The 19875-nt window shown below is 36.8% G+C and overlaps 1 protein-coding gene across 1 annotated transcript in view; it reads right to left on the reverse strand.

Annotated features, from left to right (window-relative positions):
- Positions 1 to 1934: 1934 nt before the first annotated feature.
- LOC107590250 (cohesin subunit SA-1-like) overlaps positions 1935 to 19875 on the reverse strand; it is a 23920-nt gene continuing 5979 nt past the window's right edge. Inside the window, exons 2-34 of the mRNA XM_016278932.1 lie at positions 16138 to 16275; positions 15939 to 16056; positions 15689 to 15826; positions 15501 to 15597; positions 14613 to 14689; positions 14322 to 14526; positions 14083 to 14234; positions 13920 to 13993; positions 13566 to 13689; positions 13350 to 13448; positions 13130 to 13209; positions 12865 to 12972; positions 12638 to 12752; positions 11921 to 12038; positions 11718 to 11821; positions 11532 to 11624; positions 10643 to 10732; positions 10324 to 10527; positions 10142 to 10212; positions 9979 to 10066; positions 9261 to 9341; positions 9064 to 9156; positions 7975 to 8149; positions 7330 to 7469; positions 7146 to 7247; positions 6881 to 7029; positions 6586 to 6714; positions 5845 to 6053; positions 5526 to 5700; positions 5255 to 5368; positions 3370 to 3484; positions 3154 to 3234; positions 1935 to 2963 (exon numbers count right to left, since the gene is read on the reverse strand). Coding sequence (XP_016134418.1) covers positions 2940 to 2963; positions 3154 to 3234; positions 3370 to 3484; positions 5255 to 5368; positions 5526 to 5700; positions 5845 to 6053; positions 6586 to 6714; positions 6881 to 7029; positions 7146 to 7247; positions 7330 to 7469; positions 7975 to 8149; positions 9064 to 9156; positions 9261 to 9341; positions 9979 to 10066; positions 10142 to 10212; positions 10324 to 10527; positions 10643 to 10732; positions 11532 to 11624; positions 11718 to 11821; positions 11921 to 12038; positions 12638 to 12752; positions 12865 to 12972; positions 13130 to 13209; positions 13350 to 13448; positions 13566 to 13689; positions 13920 to 13993; positions 14083 to 14234; positions 14322 to 14526; positions 14613 to 14689; positions 15501 to 15597; positions 15689 to 15826; positions 15939 to 16056; positions 16138 to 16166 — 3771 coding nt within the window. The 5' untranslated portion in view covers positions 16167 to 16275 and the 3' untranslated portion in view covers positions 1935 to 2939. The remainder of the gene's footprint in view (positions 2964 to 3153; positions 3235 to 3369; positions 3485 to 5254; positions 5369 to 5525; positions 5701 to 5844; positions 6054 to 6585; positions 6715 to 6880; positions 7030 to 7145; positions 7248 to 7329; positions 7470 to 7974; positions 8150 to 9063; positions 9157 to 9260; positions 9342 to 9978; positions 10067 to 10141; positions 10213 to 10323; positions 10528 to 10642; positions 10733 to 11531; positions 11625 to 11717; positions 11822 to 11920; positions 12039 to 12637; positions 12753 to 12864; positions 12973 to 13129; positions 13210 to 13349; positions 13449 to 13565; positions 13690 to 13919; positions 13994 to 14082; positions 14235 to 14321; positions 14527 to 14612; positions 14690 to 15500; positions 15598 to 15688; positions 15827 to 15938; positions 16057 to 16137; positions 16276 to 19875) is intronic.

Here is a 19875-nt window from a genome sequence, read left to right on the forward strand (position 1 = left end):
GCATGCACTAAAACTACTCCATCTTAACGTTTGCCCCTCTTCCACGGCACGAAATACGGCCAAATCATCATCGTCTTCATCGGATAAAAGCACATCCACGCTGATCCGATTGAAAACACATTCAGCGATGCATTTGCACAATTTCTTGCATAATTTTTTTTTTAATTCAACAACACACTGGTGGCGCTCTTCACCCCACCGGGCCTGCAATTACCACCAAATTCAAACAGAGAGCACAGATTGCCTCCTCGTCTTGTCCTGGATGAACGCAGTCCTGATTTGCAGTGCTACTCCATAGGTTTATTATTCTTGTCGTGCATACATGTGATCAGCCTCAGATCATAGCGGCAGCACACAAGCACCGTCACTGTTATTGTCCGCCGCTCTTCATGGCGCTGCCGCTGCAAAAAAAACTAAACAGGCCGCTTCTTGTGCACCCAGTCTTCCAGCGCGTTAGGCTGCCAAATATCCCCTGTGCATGCTTGCGAAGTAATTTCAGGTCGGGTGCAACAAAGCGCCGTGAGTAGCTGCCCGTTTGATGTCAGTGTGAGCTGCGCCTCAGGAACAAAAACAGGCCGCTTCGCTTCTTTTTAGGATTTATCTTGCCGTTTTCCTTTCGTTTGGGTGCGTCGTACGTGTTACGCGTGATAAATATGCGAATTTAATATCCACTCCATATGCGCAAATTATTCTTTGGAGAAAACCGTATAGATATATATTCAGTAGCGATATTGAAATGTATGTGTATTTGAAAAGGCTTCTCCCCTCCCTTCCTCTCCGCATTAGAACAAGGAGGGGGCGCTGCTGTCTACATCTCGCGAGAACAACACAAAAACGGCTACGGAGAGAGATGTTTCCGTGATAGTCGCGCGATACTTTTCCCGGCTTGGAGGCTGTTATTTTACTCGCGAGAAGAGAACGCAAGCTAGTGTGGGTGACTGGTTACCTTGGTTACATAAACGTTATGATGTGGGGCGTGGCTCCGAAAAAAACGCATAAATAAGCATAACAAACCGTAAGTAAAATATCCAGACACATTATTCAAATAGCAAAGGACATGAAAGATTAATAAAAAAATAATGATTTCACCCACTAATTACAGTACTCTATCTGTCCTTGTTTTTTTTTATAGCCGCGAGACACCGAAAACCACATTTGTCATTTCAACAGCGCCGTCTAATGCGTGCAGCAATTAATACCAAACTGAATATTATTTCCTTTCTGCATAGCATACCTTTCACAATACTTTCTGATTGCTCCTGCTTCAAATGTGTATTACAATTGTATACCAATAACATTAGACTCATTTAACTTACATGAAAGATTAATAAAAAAAATAATTATTTCACCCACTAATTACAGTACTCTATCTGTCCTTGTTTTTTTTTATAGCCGTGAGACACCGAAAACCACATTTGTCATTTCAACAGCGCCGTCTAATGCGTGCAGCAATTAATACCAAACTGTGAATATTATTTCCTTTCTGCATAGCATACCTTTCACAATATTTTCTGATTGCTCCTGCTTCAAATGTGTATTACAATTGTATACCAATAACATTAGACTCATTTAACTGAACTGTGTAGTATTTATAGTAATATTATAGTATTAATTATATTATAAATATATTTAAATGTTTAAAATATATATTATAACATTATATTATATTAATAATAAAACCAATCCTTACTCTGTTCCTTTGCTGTGTCTCAGACTTCTCTTCATATTTTGAGGATCTTGAGAATGTTTTTTTTTTACATAGATATGCCTCACAGAATGTTAGTACCAAACTATTTGAGAATAATCAAAACAAATCATGTATGTAGCAACAATTAATGTGTATTAGTAACAAGGTAGGTTTCACAAAATTCTTTTGAAAATACTTGACAATACTTTTAAATACTTTTATTTAAACATTTTTTAAAAAAAAAGGGCAAAGTTTGAACAGTTAAAAGGTTAAAATAAATGGCAAGCCCATTGTTTGATCGGAGTCTTAAAACAGATTTGTATCTAAAAGCACCGGTCTAAACGAGGGCTCTGACATCTCTTCAACACCACACAGGCTCTATCAAAACCTGCTCTGTGGATATTCAGATGGACTTAAAATCCCAATAAACGATCAATAAATGTTCACAGCAATACAGTATTCTGTGAAAGCTACAATGTTTCCAAAAACGCACAGTAAAAAGGTAAATCACTGAGCAGACTAAACAAATGAGGTAAACATGTCTTTAAAATGAGAACAAACAAGTTCCTCAACAAAAAGTTTTGTATAAAACACATGATCAGTGTCTGAAGTAATGAATACTTCTGTGTACTTCCTCCAAGTTCCAAATATCCGCATATATCTGAACATTTTAATTTTAAAAAGTTATTCTGAACAAATGTGGGCTTTGCTTTTACTAATCTGATAAATGAAGTCATCTAACACCAAATTCAAGCCATAATACATTAAGGCCAATAGTACTTCTGGACAAACCTGAAAAGAAAATAATTACGGCTTTAACTTATGAATGAATGCTTTCTAAATTTCACCCTGAACAAAACCGGAAACATGAATGGGTCTTAAAATGGCTAGAAAGCAGTGGAGTCACAATATATCTGTCCGAACAATGTCTGATTAAACCACATCTGCTCGGAGAAATCACTGGATATGAAAAACACAGGAACCGATACCGCTGAGAGGTTGCTGAAATCCTAACACCAATGTAAGACCAGCAGATTACAGATTTTACAGGCTTTCTTGGTCCTTATGAACTGAGAAAATGCTGACTGACGGGAAAGGCTCACAATGGGATTATGGCCGACCACAAAACTAAGAAAGGAAGCTGACATGCTTGCGTAGTTGTGTGAAACTGCCATTAAAACACAAACTAAACATTTAAGATGTGATTCTTGTTGGTTGCTGGTTGTGATCCCCACAGAGGCTGAAATCTCTCTCAAAACATCTGCATTCCGAATCCCTGTCAGAGGAAGACGACAAGGTAAATTGATTGGTACTTCCTTCTCAAGAGCACCGGATAAAAAAAGCATGTTCAGAATGATGTTTAAAACTATGCAGGGTTTTCATTTGAAGATTTCAATTTGGTAATCCTACAAACCAAGTTACACCTATATCTAATTTACATATCAATATCTTAAAGGTGCACTTACAGCATCATCTTCCATTATGGCCGTAGAGTCAAAAAAGTCTGGTCTGAGTTCAGCTCTTTCTCTCCGGTTTCTCGACGCCGGCTAAAACGTAGAACGGACATATGAGCAAAAATGACCTCAAAAGATCTAATCTTACAGATGAACAGATGTTGTTATATGAACCGTAGTCTTGGGCGTCACCGGAAACATTACAAATGCACATCTGTAAGTTCTTACCAAATCGATCACCATGGTATCCTCGAATTCCTCATTCATGTCCTCTAGCTGACCGCGTGAGGACATCATCACGTCCTCGAAGATGGGCTCAGCGTCATCTTCCATGAGGCCTCGTCTGAATGAAATGACAAGTTTTAAGGATACGATAAACACTAAAACTGTAGTTTTGTAATCAGGCATTAATTTCTTAAACTAGGTTTATAGTTACATTAATAAACTATATATCTAGATTATTTTTTAAATTATTAATAAGTTATTACTGTATACATTTCATAATTTTTTATTATCTAATAATATATAATTAAATATATTTTATAGGGATGCACCGATATGAAAATTTTGGCCGATACCAATAACCGATAATTCTTTATTTTTGAAAGCCGATAACCGATATGTTGGCCGATAAATCTATATCCAAATTTTTATATACTTTTTGAGAGCCTGATTACAAAAAAGGTCTCATCATTAAAAGCCACATCCCAAACACTTCAACATAAGCAGCCTAGTTTGAACGGTGTACGTTTTAAAAATATTTTTACTCTCCCATTACCAAATTTAGTCATAAAAAAGTCTTACAAATAAATAAAATAATGCATAAATAATGCAAACAAGTCACTGGACATCATTACACGTGTAAAGAATCAAAATGAATGCGCCACAGATCAATAAAACAGAATAGCCTCTGCACGGACAATAATTAAATGATTTTAATTACTAAACCATATTGTTGATGAAAATAATAAGAGAAAAATACAAGTGGTTGTTGTTATTAATAATATATCAATGATTGTGAAAAAGTAACAAATTAATGCCACTGTTTTAAATAGCAGCCGTTGAGCTGCGCGTGCTGAAGCTGAAGAGCTGAATGAACACGGTAAACTGAAGCGTTTTGCTGGCAGCTTATTTAACTCAAGGAAATGCATCCTGAGATTAATATTAATACAACATAAACATAATATTACAACTTATATATGTACAAAATGACGCAGTTATTGCATGCTATAGTCAGAATGTGTGATCCTGTTGTGGATGCGCTCTTCCCATAACAACGCGCTGAAACACAGCAACTAAACCCAAAGAATGCACAACGTTTTATTATAATAATGTTCTCATTAGAATGTTATATACACAACATTCCCAATCATAGTTATTAATGTTGTGCACTGCTGTTTGAGCTGCGTGCGCTGAGCTAAAGACGATCACCGGTAAACTGAAGCGCTCTTTTAACTTAACCAAACGCATTCTATATGAGATAAATCAGATATACATCAAATAAACACAATATTACAACGTACAATTGCACAAAAGGCTGCAAACGAACAGCGCGCATCTGAAGTGTCTCTGAAGGAAATAATACATTATTTATCGGCTTAAAGATATCGGCCAAATTTTCTTATTGGGCCGATACCGATAACAGAAAAAATTTGCATTTATCGGCCGATACCGATATGGTGGCCGATATATCGTGCATCCCTAATATTTTATACTGACAAATTATTATTACTTAATAAATAAAAATCTTTCCATTTAATAAGTGCATGCTATACATACTTTTTAAAACTGGATTAAATTTAATTATTAGTAAGTTTTTATTATTATTGTATAAAATTAATTTTAATATATGTAATACATAAATATATTTGTTAATAATAATTAAATTATATTGCTGCCTTTTTATAAAAGTTAAAGTTAAATATTGTATGTAATATATATATATTCTATTATGTAACATCTATTCTATTCAATTATGATTGAAGGGGGTTTAGTCACTGCACACATGGTTATAATTGCTGTGATGTCTTCTCATGATATATTGCTTTAGTAAAGGACAAAAAGCTTTCTGAAATGTCAACTGCTTAGCATCATGGTCAGTGTGAGTACGTACACCTGCTGTCTCACTCCACCACTGCGTGATTTCATGTAGTTCATCCCTCCTCTCTCTTTTCTGTTCACCTCCTCCATCTTCTGCTGATCCAACCATGACATCTGAATCTGAGGGCTGAATTTGAGGGGACAAAATGATGCAAGAACAGTGTGAGAATTGCTTCAGCAGGAGCTCAAGTTACATAAGAAAACAGCACGTTCTGCATAACGTTTCTCCTATCCTTCAATGTGAAAAAACAGCTGCCTGTTTTTATTAGGCTTTAATTACATACTTGTGCATGTAGTCTGGTTCTGAGCCTGGTTCCGACGAGTCTTGGTCTGGGATGTGATCCGCTGCCTGTCTGGGATTTTCTCTCAGGACAGTGGATGTGAGCTGTGGGGTGTGAAGGGCCCCTGGTGTCTGGAGTGTGTCATTACGCATTACCCATGAACCCTCAACACTCTCTTCTGTCAAATGACACAAAAAGACATCAATGTCAAATCAGATTAATCCGAGACGATGTCAGGAACAAGGGAATAATAGGGTATTTTATATGCAGTCTGTAATTTAAGATGAATACATTTTGTGAGCTTCACTGTTTTTTATTCTACCTTCCGGTCGTCTTTTGTGCTGTGGAGGTCGACCCCTTTTGCTGCGGACCGTGCTGGCTTTGCTGGTAGAGCTGGCGCCGGTGGTGACAGACAGTCGGTCGTCATCTCCTCCTGTCAGCAGGGAGTTCCTGTATGCGATGAGAGGCAGCCAGACGTCCTCTCTTCTCTCCATCATATACTCCGTCATAAACTTCTCCAGATAGGAATGACTGTGGCATGAACACATTTAACAGAGTAAATCAATCACTTTGTAACATGCATAAACACAGTGCCTAATGTCTGGACACAGTTTTGGCAATTTTATCATTATTCTAAATTGTAAAAACTAGCAATAATAAAGACTTCAAGGGACAGTCCATCCAAAAATGCAAATTCCGTCATAATTTACTAACCAATCATGCCATACCAAACCTGTATGACTTGCTTTCTTTTGTGGAGCCAAAAGAAGACATTTTGAAGAATGTTGGTAACTATACCATTTTGGTTCTCACTTCCATTGTACGGACAAAAGATAAAATGGGTACCGAAACCATATGGTAACTAACATTCATCAAGATATGTTTTTTTCATCCAATGAAGAAAGCAAGCTATACAGGTTTGGAATGACATGAGGGTGAGTAAATTAGGATGATTTTCATTTTTGCATGAACTACCCCTTCAATAAGGGTGTTTAATTTTTTTTACTGCTGCTGCACAAAATATACACACATAAAACAGCCGCAAAGTGTTTTCTGTACTTACACAGTCTTTTTGTCCTGTCGTAGGAGTTTGGAGGAGAACTCACAGAGCACCTCCAGGAAAGCCAGGTTCGGTGGTGGGTACTCTGGTCCTTTTGGATTCGGGATCTTGAAGGCAAACTCAATCCCATCCCTATGTTTGTTATATAAACATTAGTTCATGCAAACATTCACATTAAACATCTAGAGTTAAAAAACAACTGAAGGTCATTAAAGTCAGTTCTGGTTCTGCTATTAATTGCTTTTCATTCTTTAGATACAAACTGTGCAGTAAAGACGAAGCATGCCATGTTTCTTACTTGTGCAGTGTGGCCACGGCCTCCCTGGTTTTGATCTGGTCCAGCCCAAATGTGAGGGCAAAGCGGCGGGCCAATTCCTTAATGCCGCTGACATGGGAGGACGTTCGGTCCAGGTTGGGTCCTTGGTCCTGGATCAGCTCATTGAAGAGCTGCAGACAAAAGTGTCCAAATTGAAAATTTGAAGCATCAGGGACTAAAGTTGTAAGAGATTCAAAATTCATAATCAACTGCGAAAACAATCTCATCCTAAAATCATATCCCATACCTGCTGCAAGCTGAGGATTAGGGTCTTTGCACACTGGATCTTGTCCATATGTCTGGCCTTACTCAAGGTTTCTTTGATGATGTCTCCATAGTCATTGTAATACTGAAAAATGAACACCAGTTAATTGAATCCCTTTTTAACCATACAGAGCTGTGTGGTTTAAATGCATCACAGTTTTTCATACCTTCATGTATTGTTTGAAGATGTCAGCAGCAGCAGGCATGTCCACAATGTCGTAGATGATTAGTTTGCAGAAGGCGGCCAACAGATTCCTCCTCTTATGAAGAGCCTCAATCTTATTGGCTTCATCCTCTTCGTCACCCTCTGAAATGTAAAAATTTAAGGCAGAGTCTTGATTAAATGCTGTTTAGTGTATGGCAAGTACACTACTGCTCAAAAGATTTTTATAGTGATTTTCTCTTCAAAAAATTATTAATTCTCTTATACTCACCATGGCTGCATTTATTTAATAAAAAATTCAGTAATGACAGTAATATTGTGAAAAATAATTTCAAAATAATTATAAAAATTAAAAACAACTTCTATTTTAATATATTAAAAAATTTAATTTATTCATTTGATGGAAAAGCTGAATTTTCAGCATCATTACTCCAGTTTTGTCCAGTCTGAAAAAAAGTAATAATTTAATTCAAATTCAAATCTTACGGTCCCCAACATTTAAACTGTAGTGCTTCTGTTTTTTTTCAGTATCATGAGTTTGGTCACCTTTCAGAAGTGTCAACATATTTTTATGGGCTTCATAAATAAATTCTCAATTTTTTATTATTTCACTGTCTGATTACAAAAGTCCATCAGAACAGACACACACCCATGCTTTGATTTTCATCATCCTGGTCGATAAACACGTGATCCAGGACAAAGTTGAGCAGTTCATTCTGCAGAGTACTGTCTGGGTTGAAGACCAACGGCTGCAGAGCTTCTCGACCGCCTGTGACCAATTGGTGACTGAAAATCATCAGCAGGTCACAAAGCAACATGAAAGCCTGTGGAGATTAAACAGACAAACTCTTGAAAAGAGAGACTTATAGTGCACACTGAAACATTCACATATGAAATTTGAAGGGATAGTTCACCCCAAAATGAAAATTCTGTCATTAATTACTCACTCTCATGTCGTTCCAAACCCGCAAGACCTTTGTTCATCTTCTGAACATAAATTAAGATCTTTCTGACCCTGCATAGACAGCAGCGCAACTGCCACGTTCAAGGCCAAGAAAGGTAGCTAGGACATTGTTAAAATTGTCCATGTGACATCAGTGGTTCAACCTAAATTTTATGAAGCTACGAGAATACTTTTTGTGCACAAAGAAAACAAAAATAAAAACTTTATTCGACAATTTCTTCTCTTCCATGTCAATCATCGCCGCGCATTCAGGAGAGTTCCACAACACGTGTGCGGTGCTGCTGACGCAGGAGCCGGCCTTCTGACGTAGAACCCAAATGCACTGCGCCTTGTTTACAAGCAGAGGAATGTACACACGTGTGTCACGGTGCTCTTGTGAACGCGTGTCGAAGACTGACACGGAAGAGAAGAAATTGTTGAAATGAAGTCGCTATTTTTGTTTTCTTTGTGCACAAAAAGTATTCTTGTATCTTCATAAAATTATGGTTGAACCACTGATGTCACATGCACAATGTTAACGATGTCCTTACTATGTTTCTGGGCCTTGAACGTGTCAGTTGCATTGCTGTCTATGCATGGTCAGAAAGCTTTCGGATTTCATCAAAAATATCTTAATTTGTGTTCCGAAGATGAACGAAGGTCTTGGTTTGGAACAACATGAGGGTGAGTAATTAATGACCGAATTTTCATTTTTTGGTGAACTATCCCTTGAAGATTATAATTAAAGAACACCAGCAAAACATTTGTCAATGTCACTAAAATGCCTTTACTCACCTGCTCTTTGACTGGAGTGTTCACATTGGATAGGCACTGTTGGCAAACTGCTAGAAAAGACTTCACCACTCTCCTTAATGCCACAAGATCATCCTGCCCAGGAAACACATATGAACTCTGTCACACATAATTCTCAGAGAACATAAATCAGACTTATGTACTTGATATACAAATGCATATTATGGGGACTACTGCACCTTTGATGGACATCCTTCAGTAATTTTCACCAGCTGCCACAGGATGGAGTAATGAGAGCACTGCAGAGCCTGGACAGCAATCTGACCACAAGACAAGAGAATAAAGATTAAACATTTAATGCACTGGGTTAAAAAGGGCTATTCCATAATTAACATGTTACAACTCATTCCTAGTTATCAATATATGTGATACTTTTAAATGTAATATTGTTTATCAAGCTTTTATTTTGTTTTTTTTATACACTACAGTTCAAATGTTTGGGGTGAGAAAGTCTCTTCTGCTCACCAAGGCTCCATTTATTAGATGAAAATACAGTAAAAACAGTAATAAATGTAAACTAATTAAAATAACTGTTTTCTATTTTAATATATTTGAAAATGTAACTTATTCATGTGATGCCAAAGGTTACTTTTAGCAGCCATTACTCCAGTTTTCAGAGTCACATAAGCCTTAAAAAAAATCTTATTTTGCTGATTTAATGCTTAAGAAACATTTATTCTCAATGATAAAAACAGTTGTCCTACTTAAATATTTTGTGGAAACCATCATGCATTTTTTTAGGATTCTTGAATGAACAGCAAGTTCAAAAGGACAGCATTTATTTGAAATAAAAATATTTTGTAAGTTTGTGTTTCATGCCAGTTTATTCAATGTTTTTAAATTAGAAAGTTAAAATTCCATTGATCGCCATCCATTTTCATAGTTGAACATATTTACCTGCTCTGGCATGGAGCCCTGTTCAATCCCCATCTTCAACAATCGATAACAATTTTTGAAAAGGTCCCACTTTGTAAGGTCATGTGCACTGGAAAGCATACAAAACAAACCTGAATGTTCTGTAGACAGAAACAAATTCTGCATTTCAAAGACAAAGACTTACTTATGGAAAGCAGTGAGCTTCTTTAGCGTTGAAAGAACATTATAAATGTCATCATCATCTGCTTCATCACCCTAGAAATAAAGAAATGAACAAAGACAGAATATAATATCAAATGCATAAAGGCCAGTCACTAATATTCATATATGAGATGAAAAAGCACTGAAATGAAGCTGCTCTTTCACCTCCTGCAGCAGGTCTTCAACTGAGTGAGCGAATCTGTCCATGAGCTCGTCGATGAGTTGGCTGCGAGCAATGTCCACGCGGTTCATGATGGTGTATTCTTCACTGCACAAGATGCTGTAAGTCTTGCTACATGCCTCCAGAACCTCCATCTCAGCATGCTTCTCCACCACCACCCGGATCTGCTTCAGTAGGGCATCCAGATGCTAAACACAGCCAGAAAGACTCAGGAATAAATATCAGAAAACAACTAAACACTTGACAGAAACACAATGTGGCAGTCAAAATTTTTATGTCACAGTAGTAAGAACTCCAACAGACCTTTTCCATTCGTCCTGAACTGTAGACTTCAAGATCAAAGTACAGAGGGACCTGAAGGAGGTTTGCCACCTTTTCAGAATCAGCCTGGTACTAAAGGCAAAAGCAAAACAAATATGAAGCATTTTTCCTGTAACATTCAAAGCCATTAGTTTCAGCATCTTTATGCCATCACAAGCTAGCTTTTTTTACATTTATGCATGTATATTCACTACCAGTCAAAATTATGAAATTTTATCACAATTTAAAATCATTCTAAAATGCTGATTCAAGAAATATTTGTTCAAGAATATTGAAAACAGTTGTGTTGCTTAATATTTTTGTGGAAACCATTAAACTTTTTTTTAGGATTCTTTGAAGAACAAAGTTCAAAATAACAGAATTATTTGAAAAATAAATATTTTTTAACATTATAAATTTCTTTACGGTCACATTTAATGCATTCGTGCATTTTTTATTTCATTTTTAAAAAATGCAGATTTCTTGAGCAACAACTCAATGATTTGTTAGCATATTAGAATGATTTCTGAAGGATCAGGTGATGCTGAAAACTGGAGTAATGACAGCTGAAAACTGAATAAAATACATTTTAAAATATATTACAATAGGATACAGTTGTTTTAAATAGCAATGATTTTTTTTTCTGTTTTACAGTATTTTTGATCAAATAAATGCACACACCGGTAGAGCGTGTCATAAAAATAGGAAGGGAAACCATCAATGGATTATGTGCCACGTCACATTGAACGCCTCAAGTGTAGACAGCTCGATTTGATTATAATAAAAGCCATTTAGTTCGGTTTCGAATGTACAGTTGTTTTGAAAACTATATTGTAAGGATATTCTCCTGCCTCATGAACTTTACTGACATTACTGGATTTTGGTACTTTACCTTCGAAAGCAGCATGGGCAGAGCAACAATCAAGTGTTCAGTCAGTCTGTTCTTATCGTCAATCTGTGTCTTCTTCTCTTTGGCAGTGAGCACCTGAGGGACGCGCAGAAGAACAACAGAAAGTCTTTAAACCTAGAATCTACGTATAATATGTCTACAGTAAATACCAATTCTAAGACAACTTACCCTCTTTCCTGTTCCTCTGCCCACAGGCGGATGAGCTTCGGCTGCCTGTCTGATGGTACAGACCATGAGCTCGATCAGTGCGCTCTCATGCCGGTCTCCCAACACTACGAAAAAAAACCCACAATCAGACAGGACTAATGAGCAACAAGAGATACATGATAGTCTCATCCAGAGAGATCTGAAATAAATGTGGGTGGCTGTACCCTCTTCCCCCTGCACAGGGTCCTCCAGCAGGAGCTCGACCATGCAGTCCCAATCTTTCAGCAGTTCCTGTGAGCTGTCCCACAGACTGTCCACTAGGTACGCTGCATGCTCGTGAAGCTACCATACAAGACAGGAGGATGGTTAGATAAACAGCAATAACTAGTGTTTGGGAAAATATTAGGAGCTAAGAACTGGCTTTCTTTTATGAAGCTGGGATTTGAATTCAATTGGCCACATCCCAAAGGAAGTTGAATTACAATTTGAATAAAAACAGGGTTCCTACATATTTTCCATTTCAAAATTCCATACTTTTCCAGACTCAAATTTCCAAACCTCTCAGTAGATTTTCAGACCATATTTAACAAAAATGGTTCATACAGCATTATTTCCAGCTTTTTATTTGGTACATAGTATAGTCATCTTTAAATATTTTTATTTTCTCAGGTTTTTTTTTTCATTGATTTTCTCGAAGTGACAACATACAGAGCCCTTAAAAAAAGGCACACAAGAAACTTTTTTGTGCCCTCAAGAAACTATTCACATGCGCATAGGAATTTTTTGCATGCTTATATATTACAATTTCTACAATTCTGTGCATCACTGCCATCTTACTATGAATAAAACGAGAGCATGGACGCACTAATAAATGAATGTCTGGTGAATACAGGATGAGACCCGCTTATAAAACCACCCCAAAAAATATTAATTTTTCTCACCTCACTCTCCAGGAAGAAAAGCACTAGCATTCTTATAAGGTTCCCATTAGGGCTGTTTCGGCCTCGTCTTTTCGCCAAAGCCTCTTCAGCCTGAGGGTCATGCCTGCTGAACAACCTGCAGCCAGACACAACAACCAACTGATCAAAACATTTGAGGAGTTTGCTGTGCTGTCTTCATGTTTAAAAGAGTAAAATGTGGCTGTCAAAAACACATTCATTCATCTCACTTTCTATGAAGGAACTCTCCAGCTGCTACAGCAACAGGACGATGAGCTGAATACACTAGATGGTAGACGTTCTCACAGTCATCATTAGACAGAGCATCCTCACTACCACTAGAGGAGGAAAAAAACAAGATAGATGAGAGAGATTTAAGGATGTGGAAAGATGTGAGAGATGGAAGAAAGAGTCATAAAAGAGAAATCTTATATTTAACATAGCCATGGAGTCAAAGAATCTCAAAACATAAAGATTGCATAAAAAAATACTTACTGCAGAATCAAAGTGACAAGTCGTATGGCCTCTACTGCCACATCATACTCTTTATCCAGTGTCATGGACACAATACGGTCCTGAGGGGAAGGAAGTGACATCATGACGTTTCCAAACTGATGCCTACAGCACTCAGGCACATTTTGAAAATTGTAATGGAGAGATATAATAAAAGCTGTCATAGAGTATTCAGAATTTTGTATATAAATATATATATTACCTTAAATCGATTGGTGAAGAGCTCAAGTTTGGGGAAAAGCTCTCTGTTGGTGTAGAGAGTCTGAAGGGCCTTTAGACATTTGAGTCGAACTTCACCTTGCTGTAAAGGATTACATTTTAAACATTTAAAAAAATCTAGATCAACAATATTTAATCTAGTATATATAATTTATGTTATGCGTGATAGTTATTAACGCACAGAGAAATAAATACATACTCTGTCATGTAGCGTCCAACCCACATACTTCAAGTAACTGTCATTGAGAAAAGCATCACTGTATAACTTCATCCAAACGCCAATCTCTTCTATGCAAATAGCTCTGATTTCCGCTATGGCATCCCTGAAAGAAATCAAGCGAACACAATATGAAATCCATAGGATTATGCAACATATTGACTAATTGGTTTCTAGACATTTGTGATTACTGGATAAGGATTTCTAAAATTCAGTTTGATTCGGACTAACTAATAAATCATTCAGACTATGATTAGTGAAATGGTTTGACTTTAACATTGAAAAGAACAATTTGCTCACAAATGGGTTTCTACCTGCTACTTGTATGCCACTAACCTGTAACGGTGAACAAAAATACCCTTGAAGATTGAGTTCATCATGTTCTCAATCTCATCTTGGTTTTCTTGTAGCTAGAAGATGAAATAAACAAGAAAACAGATTGAAAATCAAATTCATGAGACAGCAGTACAAAACTTGGAAGAAAAGGAAGCCATCTCACCTCTTTCCTCTTCTCCAGCAGCAGTTCCAGCTTCTCGTTGGCTCTTTTCCCTGCCACCTTATTCCGTTCGGCCTCATACTGCCTCTGTGTGTTATCCTGATTGATGCTCAGGTTCAGAGCAACATTTACCAGTGCTGTCATCAGTTTCATTGCTGCAGCAGAAACAAGACACGAGACAGAAATTAATAACTCATCTGCAGTATCGGGTATGACTTGAAGGTCAATGGAGAAGGACTGACCTGCCAGCGTGCTGGTGTGTCTGAAGGCTCGGACCTGTGAGTCTGAGAGCCCAGTGAGCAGAGAAATGACAGTGTCCATCATGTATTCATCATAGATGATGCTGTACTGGCACTGACGGATCAGAACCATGATGAACTCGCAAAAGTTATATCGGAATTTCTTCCATTGTGGCCCTGCCATTGTGAGAGGGTAGTCGCCACTGTCCTGGATTAGACGAGTAGAGAAATTCATTCATTCATTTACATTTAAGAATTCAGGTGGAAAAAATATGGTCAAAAATAATAACAAACCTCATCAAACTCCTCTGTCATCTTTCTGATAATTTCAGCGTTCTGCATGTTCCTGAACATCTCAATCCTTACAGTGCCTGTGATTGTTTTTGAAATAAATTAATACTTTTATTCAGCAAGTATGCATTGAAATTGATCAAAAGGCTTTTATAATGATACAAAAGACATCAAATAAGTGCTGTTCTTTTGAACCATCTATTTATCAAAGAATCCGGGAAAAAAAATGTATCATGGATTGCACAAAAATTAAGCAGCACAACTGTCAAACATTGATATTAATAATAAATGTTTCACCATATCAGCATATTAAAATTATTCCAAAGGATAATGAGACACTGAAGACTGGAGTAATGGCCATCACAGGAATAAATTCCATTTTATTTTAAAAATAGAAAATTTTAAAAACTGCTATAAAATTTGAAAATATCACAGTTTTATGGTATTTTGAAGGAAATAAATGCTTTTCAAAACAATTAAAAATGATAAAAATAAAAATCCCAATCCCAAACTTTTAAATAGTAGAGTAACTGCAGATTCCTATCCCTATTTAAATCAGTTTGAATTAATCATGATTCTCGAAGCATCTAATTTTTTCATCAACAGCATATGAGCTTGGTGATTTAAGGGGTTGGTTGCCAAATCTTGTGATAAATTGAGTTTCACGATTGTAATTCCTCTGTAAATACATGTATTACCTTATTATTAACATAGATGTTTATTAATATATATGTTGGTGCATATAGATGTAATTTAATTAAAAATTACTTTGATACTTTGAAATTACTTTGATACACCCTAAATCCTATGATTGCAATTGACCATAATTCATAGCTTTAAAAAAAAAAAGCAACTTTGGAACTTTATTGAGAAATAAATTAGATAAATTACCTTTACAGCCAGAACAGTGAATGAAAAAGTTGATTAGATCTAGGAGTGCAAGGTCTCTGTCTTGCTTGTAAGCTTCAATCCAGTCATCAATGACGGACTGAAAACAAATGCAAAGAAAAACAAGTCACTTAATTCCATCTCAAATAGACAGAAACAGACAGACAGACACTTGGCATGTTGCGTTTTACCTGCATGGCACTTTTGCCTTGTTTGACCACCTCAAACAGAGTGCTGGGGTCTGTGCCTTCTCCATTCTGATGGGCCACTCCATTCGGCCTCCTCCCACCTTTATCAACCGGAGACCTTCGGGCCTTCTTACTAGCCGCCTGGCAAAAAAAAAAAAAGGGAAAGAGAGAGATCAGAAAGAGTGGCTGACACCATGCATTTAGGGTTAAAATGAATGCAATCAGTTGATCTGCTCAGCAGTGGTGGTCTTACTCCTTGTTTTCCAGGTCTGCCTCTCTTTTTCTTGCCCTTTCCCTCACCAGAGTCATCCAGCTCACTGACGCTCATGCTCAGACTCACAGTGTCGCCTTGTCCGTCATTTGACGAGTCCCTGCACAGCGTAATGCAAATGCTTATTAACATTTTTGTGCACATTTATATTAGTGCCCATCATTTTAAAGTGTTTACTTACTGCAAGACAGGAAAGTCTGAGTTGATCATGTTGTGTCTTCTGACAAAACTAGGAGACTTCTAAAGATGAATCACCCAGTGAGAACGTGAATGTTTGCGATTCTTCAGTTCAGGCCCAGAATACTTCAGACCACATAACCTGAAAATTGAGAGAAAACAGAAGCTCAGATCAGTATGATATGAAGCATAATTACGTGCAGATAAATGCAAAACAGTACAAAACGCTTATTGAGCAGTAAAGCAATTTTGTACACAATATGACATAAGCAGCTTGGTAACTGCCATTTATTCGATTTTATACATATTGTTTTTTATAAATGTAATAAAAAGTACATTTCTATATTGAAATACTTTTTGAAATAATATAAAATAAAGAAAAAAAAATTATACATAAAAATAAAACCAAAATTGCCATTTTAAAGCATAAAAAATAGTAACATCACATAGCCACTAGGGACAGCACACCCCATGATTTTCAAGGAAACTATAATCTAGGATCAAAACCACAAAAATATGCAACAACTTCAAATGCAATCATAATGAATACTTATTTATTACAGCAAAATAACCTTTGTCTTAATCACTTGTACTTGAGGCAAAACAAACTTGTATTACATTTGACAAAAGAAATACTGCCATTAGGGGGCATCCCAAGCATGGCTTTTCCCCGTTGCTGTGGAAACAGCAAAAAGGGATGCAGATAGGATGGCTAAACACATTTATGTCAAGTTGAGATGGGATGTATACGGATCTAAATTAGATTAGACAATATCTGCGCTATTTAGACAATATGAAAAGCAGATATTTCCATCTCAGTCTGATTTAGAAAATGCACTTGGATGCATCTTCACACATGATTTGATCTTAACCAACACAAGATGGCTCTCCACCCCCAGAGGAGACTTTCCACACTGTAGTAATAGATGTTTCTGTGGACATTGAGGATTCAAAATGCTTGAATCACCACACGTAACCGTGAAACAGACATATGGATGAAGTTCAACAGGAATGCAGGCTGGAATTCCCTATATACAGGGTTTTCAAGACCAAACTGCTGTCAGATGGTATTCTGGAAATAAGGAGAAAATAAAACCCCTTACTTTGCATCTGTAACGCTCCCCTCCCCCATACAGATTTGGATATCTCAGTAAATATGGCCCAGGCCGAAACTCTGGGCTTGTACTCCGGAAAAAGACTACGCAGTTTTGTCAAACTCAACAGCTGACCGTTACATAATCACACCAGAGAAGGGCAGCAGACACATAAGACAAACAAATACAGATTAAAATGTTATTCTTGCACAAATTGCTCTAGTTTGGCACACATGCTATTTTTCTCTGATGAGTAAGTGTTAAGTATAGTATGTACTGAGGGTAGAGCTCAGGAAAGCAAATGTCATTTACACCTCAGCGGTGAAGTTTGGTGACAGTGAAGAGAGATGAATCCTTTTGGGAATATTTAGAATATGAATGTCAATGTCAGCAAAATATAATGGAGGAACATTCACAAGTTCAATGGCTCATGGTAAAAGATAATTTATTTCAAATGACTCTCTACTTCTACTATGAGCAGCCAATCTGGAACTATTTTCCAATCTTCTGGTATTTAAAGGTGCAGTGTGGAATTTTTGCAGCAGTAGAACTAAACTGAAAAAAAAGATTGTTTCTACAAAAGGTTTTCCAAACTTGCTATTGTTATTACCAAACAGGTTGCCCCACTGTAAACTCACACAACCAAACGTTCTTTTATGGTCAGTCAGTCAAGATTGGCATCTTGGTAACACCCCTACGTAGCCATTTTAAATCATACAAGTACATTTCCTGTTAATCAGATAAAAATAGACGAAAACATTCAAAACTAATATCAGTTTTTTTAGCTAAAAATAACAACAACAACAACCACAACATACAATGCCTCTGTGAATCCCTGTTCTATTAACCTGCATATTGAGTGTTACTATATCTACCATTCTTTATATTCCTATAATCATCATCTCCTCTTCATATAACGTCTCTAAAGCTCTCTGATTTCAGTTACAAATATCAAGAATATTATAGAATATCAAGATTTTGTAGAAACATTCCATTTACAGTCAGAAATGATTCATTTATTCTGCAATGATTATTCAGCAAAAGTGTCCAATAACATTGGAGTTATAAATAGGTGTTCAGATGACGGCTCTCATGAATCGACACAGCATGTTAAATAAAACAGTATGCAAGAACAGGCTACTTCATCTCGTGTAAATGTACATTGGTTTTTGTCAAAAGTACTATTCTTTTTTTCATATAAAACTTTTTACTGAGAGAAAATTGACTTGAAACATAAGAGAAACCATTTACCTGAAAGAAACATGCATTGCATTTCTATTCAAAACATAAACCGAAGAGATATACAAAAGATCATATAGGGGTCAAGATGAATTGGTCCTCACAATGAGGTCAAATTGGAAAAAGAAGTGTAGATGTGGCCAGTAATTGCCTTGCACAGAACAACCCCTAAAAGCAACTCAATGGATCAGTGAATGTGCTAATGGGCCTGCAGCTTCTCATCGAGCTGATAGAGCAAGCAGCACAGATTCATTAGAGTCTGGGGACACACTATTAAATGGTTTGCACTGTATGATGACAGTCAAATGAGGCTATTCTTGGCACTGGCTGGGTGAGATGCTTTTAAATCAGACCAATTATGTCCCTTTTCTTGCATCCGATAACTGGTTATTTTCAAGTTTGTGCACAACAAATTTCTTTCAAATCACTCTGGGCCCTTAGTTGAATTAGTAATGGGGTTAAATGTGGAAAAGACACTCTGAATCTCAGTATGCTTCAGTTTGGCTTACATCAGACCAAACTGCCCATTCGGAGTGCACAAGCCTCTGATAGCTGCATCTGATGTCTAGCTTTTATGGTTTTGTTCGATCAAGAGTACCTCTTCATGCTTGTATTACATAATGACTTTCAAGTTAATCTCTTACTACAAAATGTATCATCTTTACCTCTTCAAGTACGCAAACATCACCAGAATAGATCCTATTAAAGACGTTCCACAGAAAAAATGCTTTCAGAAGTGCAACTATCTTAGAGCAGCACACAACTAACGATGAGTACGTTTACATGGACAACAATACTCCGATTTTAATACGATTAAGACAATACTCCGATTAAGAATCTACCATATAAACAGATTTTTGATTACCTTTATCCGGCTAAAGTCATAATCGAAGTAAACAGAAATCGAATTAAGACATGTGGAGTATTCCTGTTTGAGTCGCATTACTGAAGTGCAGTATAGACATGTAAACACCTTAATCACATTATTACCGTCGAGTAGGACTTTTCGCCACATTTTGCGACAGGATACACACATGGCAGTGTTCAACCGTTTGACGGCAAATAAAAGAGCTTCAACACTGCCATCGTCTGTATGCACGTTCAAATAATTAAATGCACTTGAAGCTTTCATAAAATTAAAAACGCAACACCCAAAACTGTACATGGCATCACCACGAAGACAAACTATATGTTTATACGTGAAATTCCAGAGGGACGTCGGATGTCGTCACGTGGGGGCGTAATGACGTGTGCCATTAATCGAACTATGTACTATAACATGTAAAACGGGAACATGAAAGGAATATTCAAAAAGCAACTCATGTAAACACCATAATCATAATATTGGCTTATTTAGAATAAGGTAAATAATTAGATTACTGATGTCCATGTAAACGTAGTCAGTGACA

The sequence above is a fragment of the Sinocyclocheilus grahami genome, unplaced genomic scaffold (assembly GCF_001515645.1).
Source record: "Sinocyclocheilus grahami isolate Dianchi unplaced genomic scaffold, SAMN03320097.WGS_v1.1 scaffold126.1, whole genome shotgun sequence".
NCBI classification, from domain to species: domain Eukaryota; kingdom Metazoa; phylum Chordata; class Actinopteri; order Cypriniformes; family Cyprinidae; genus Sinocyclocheilus; species Sinocyclocheilus grahami.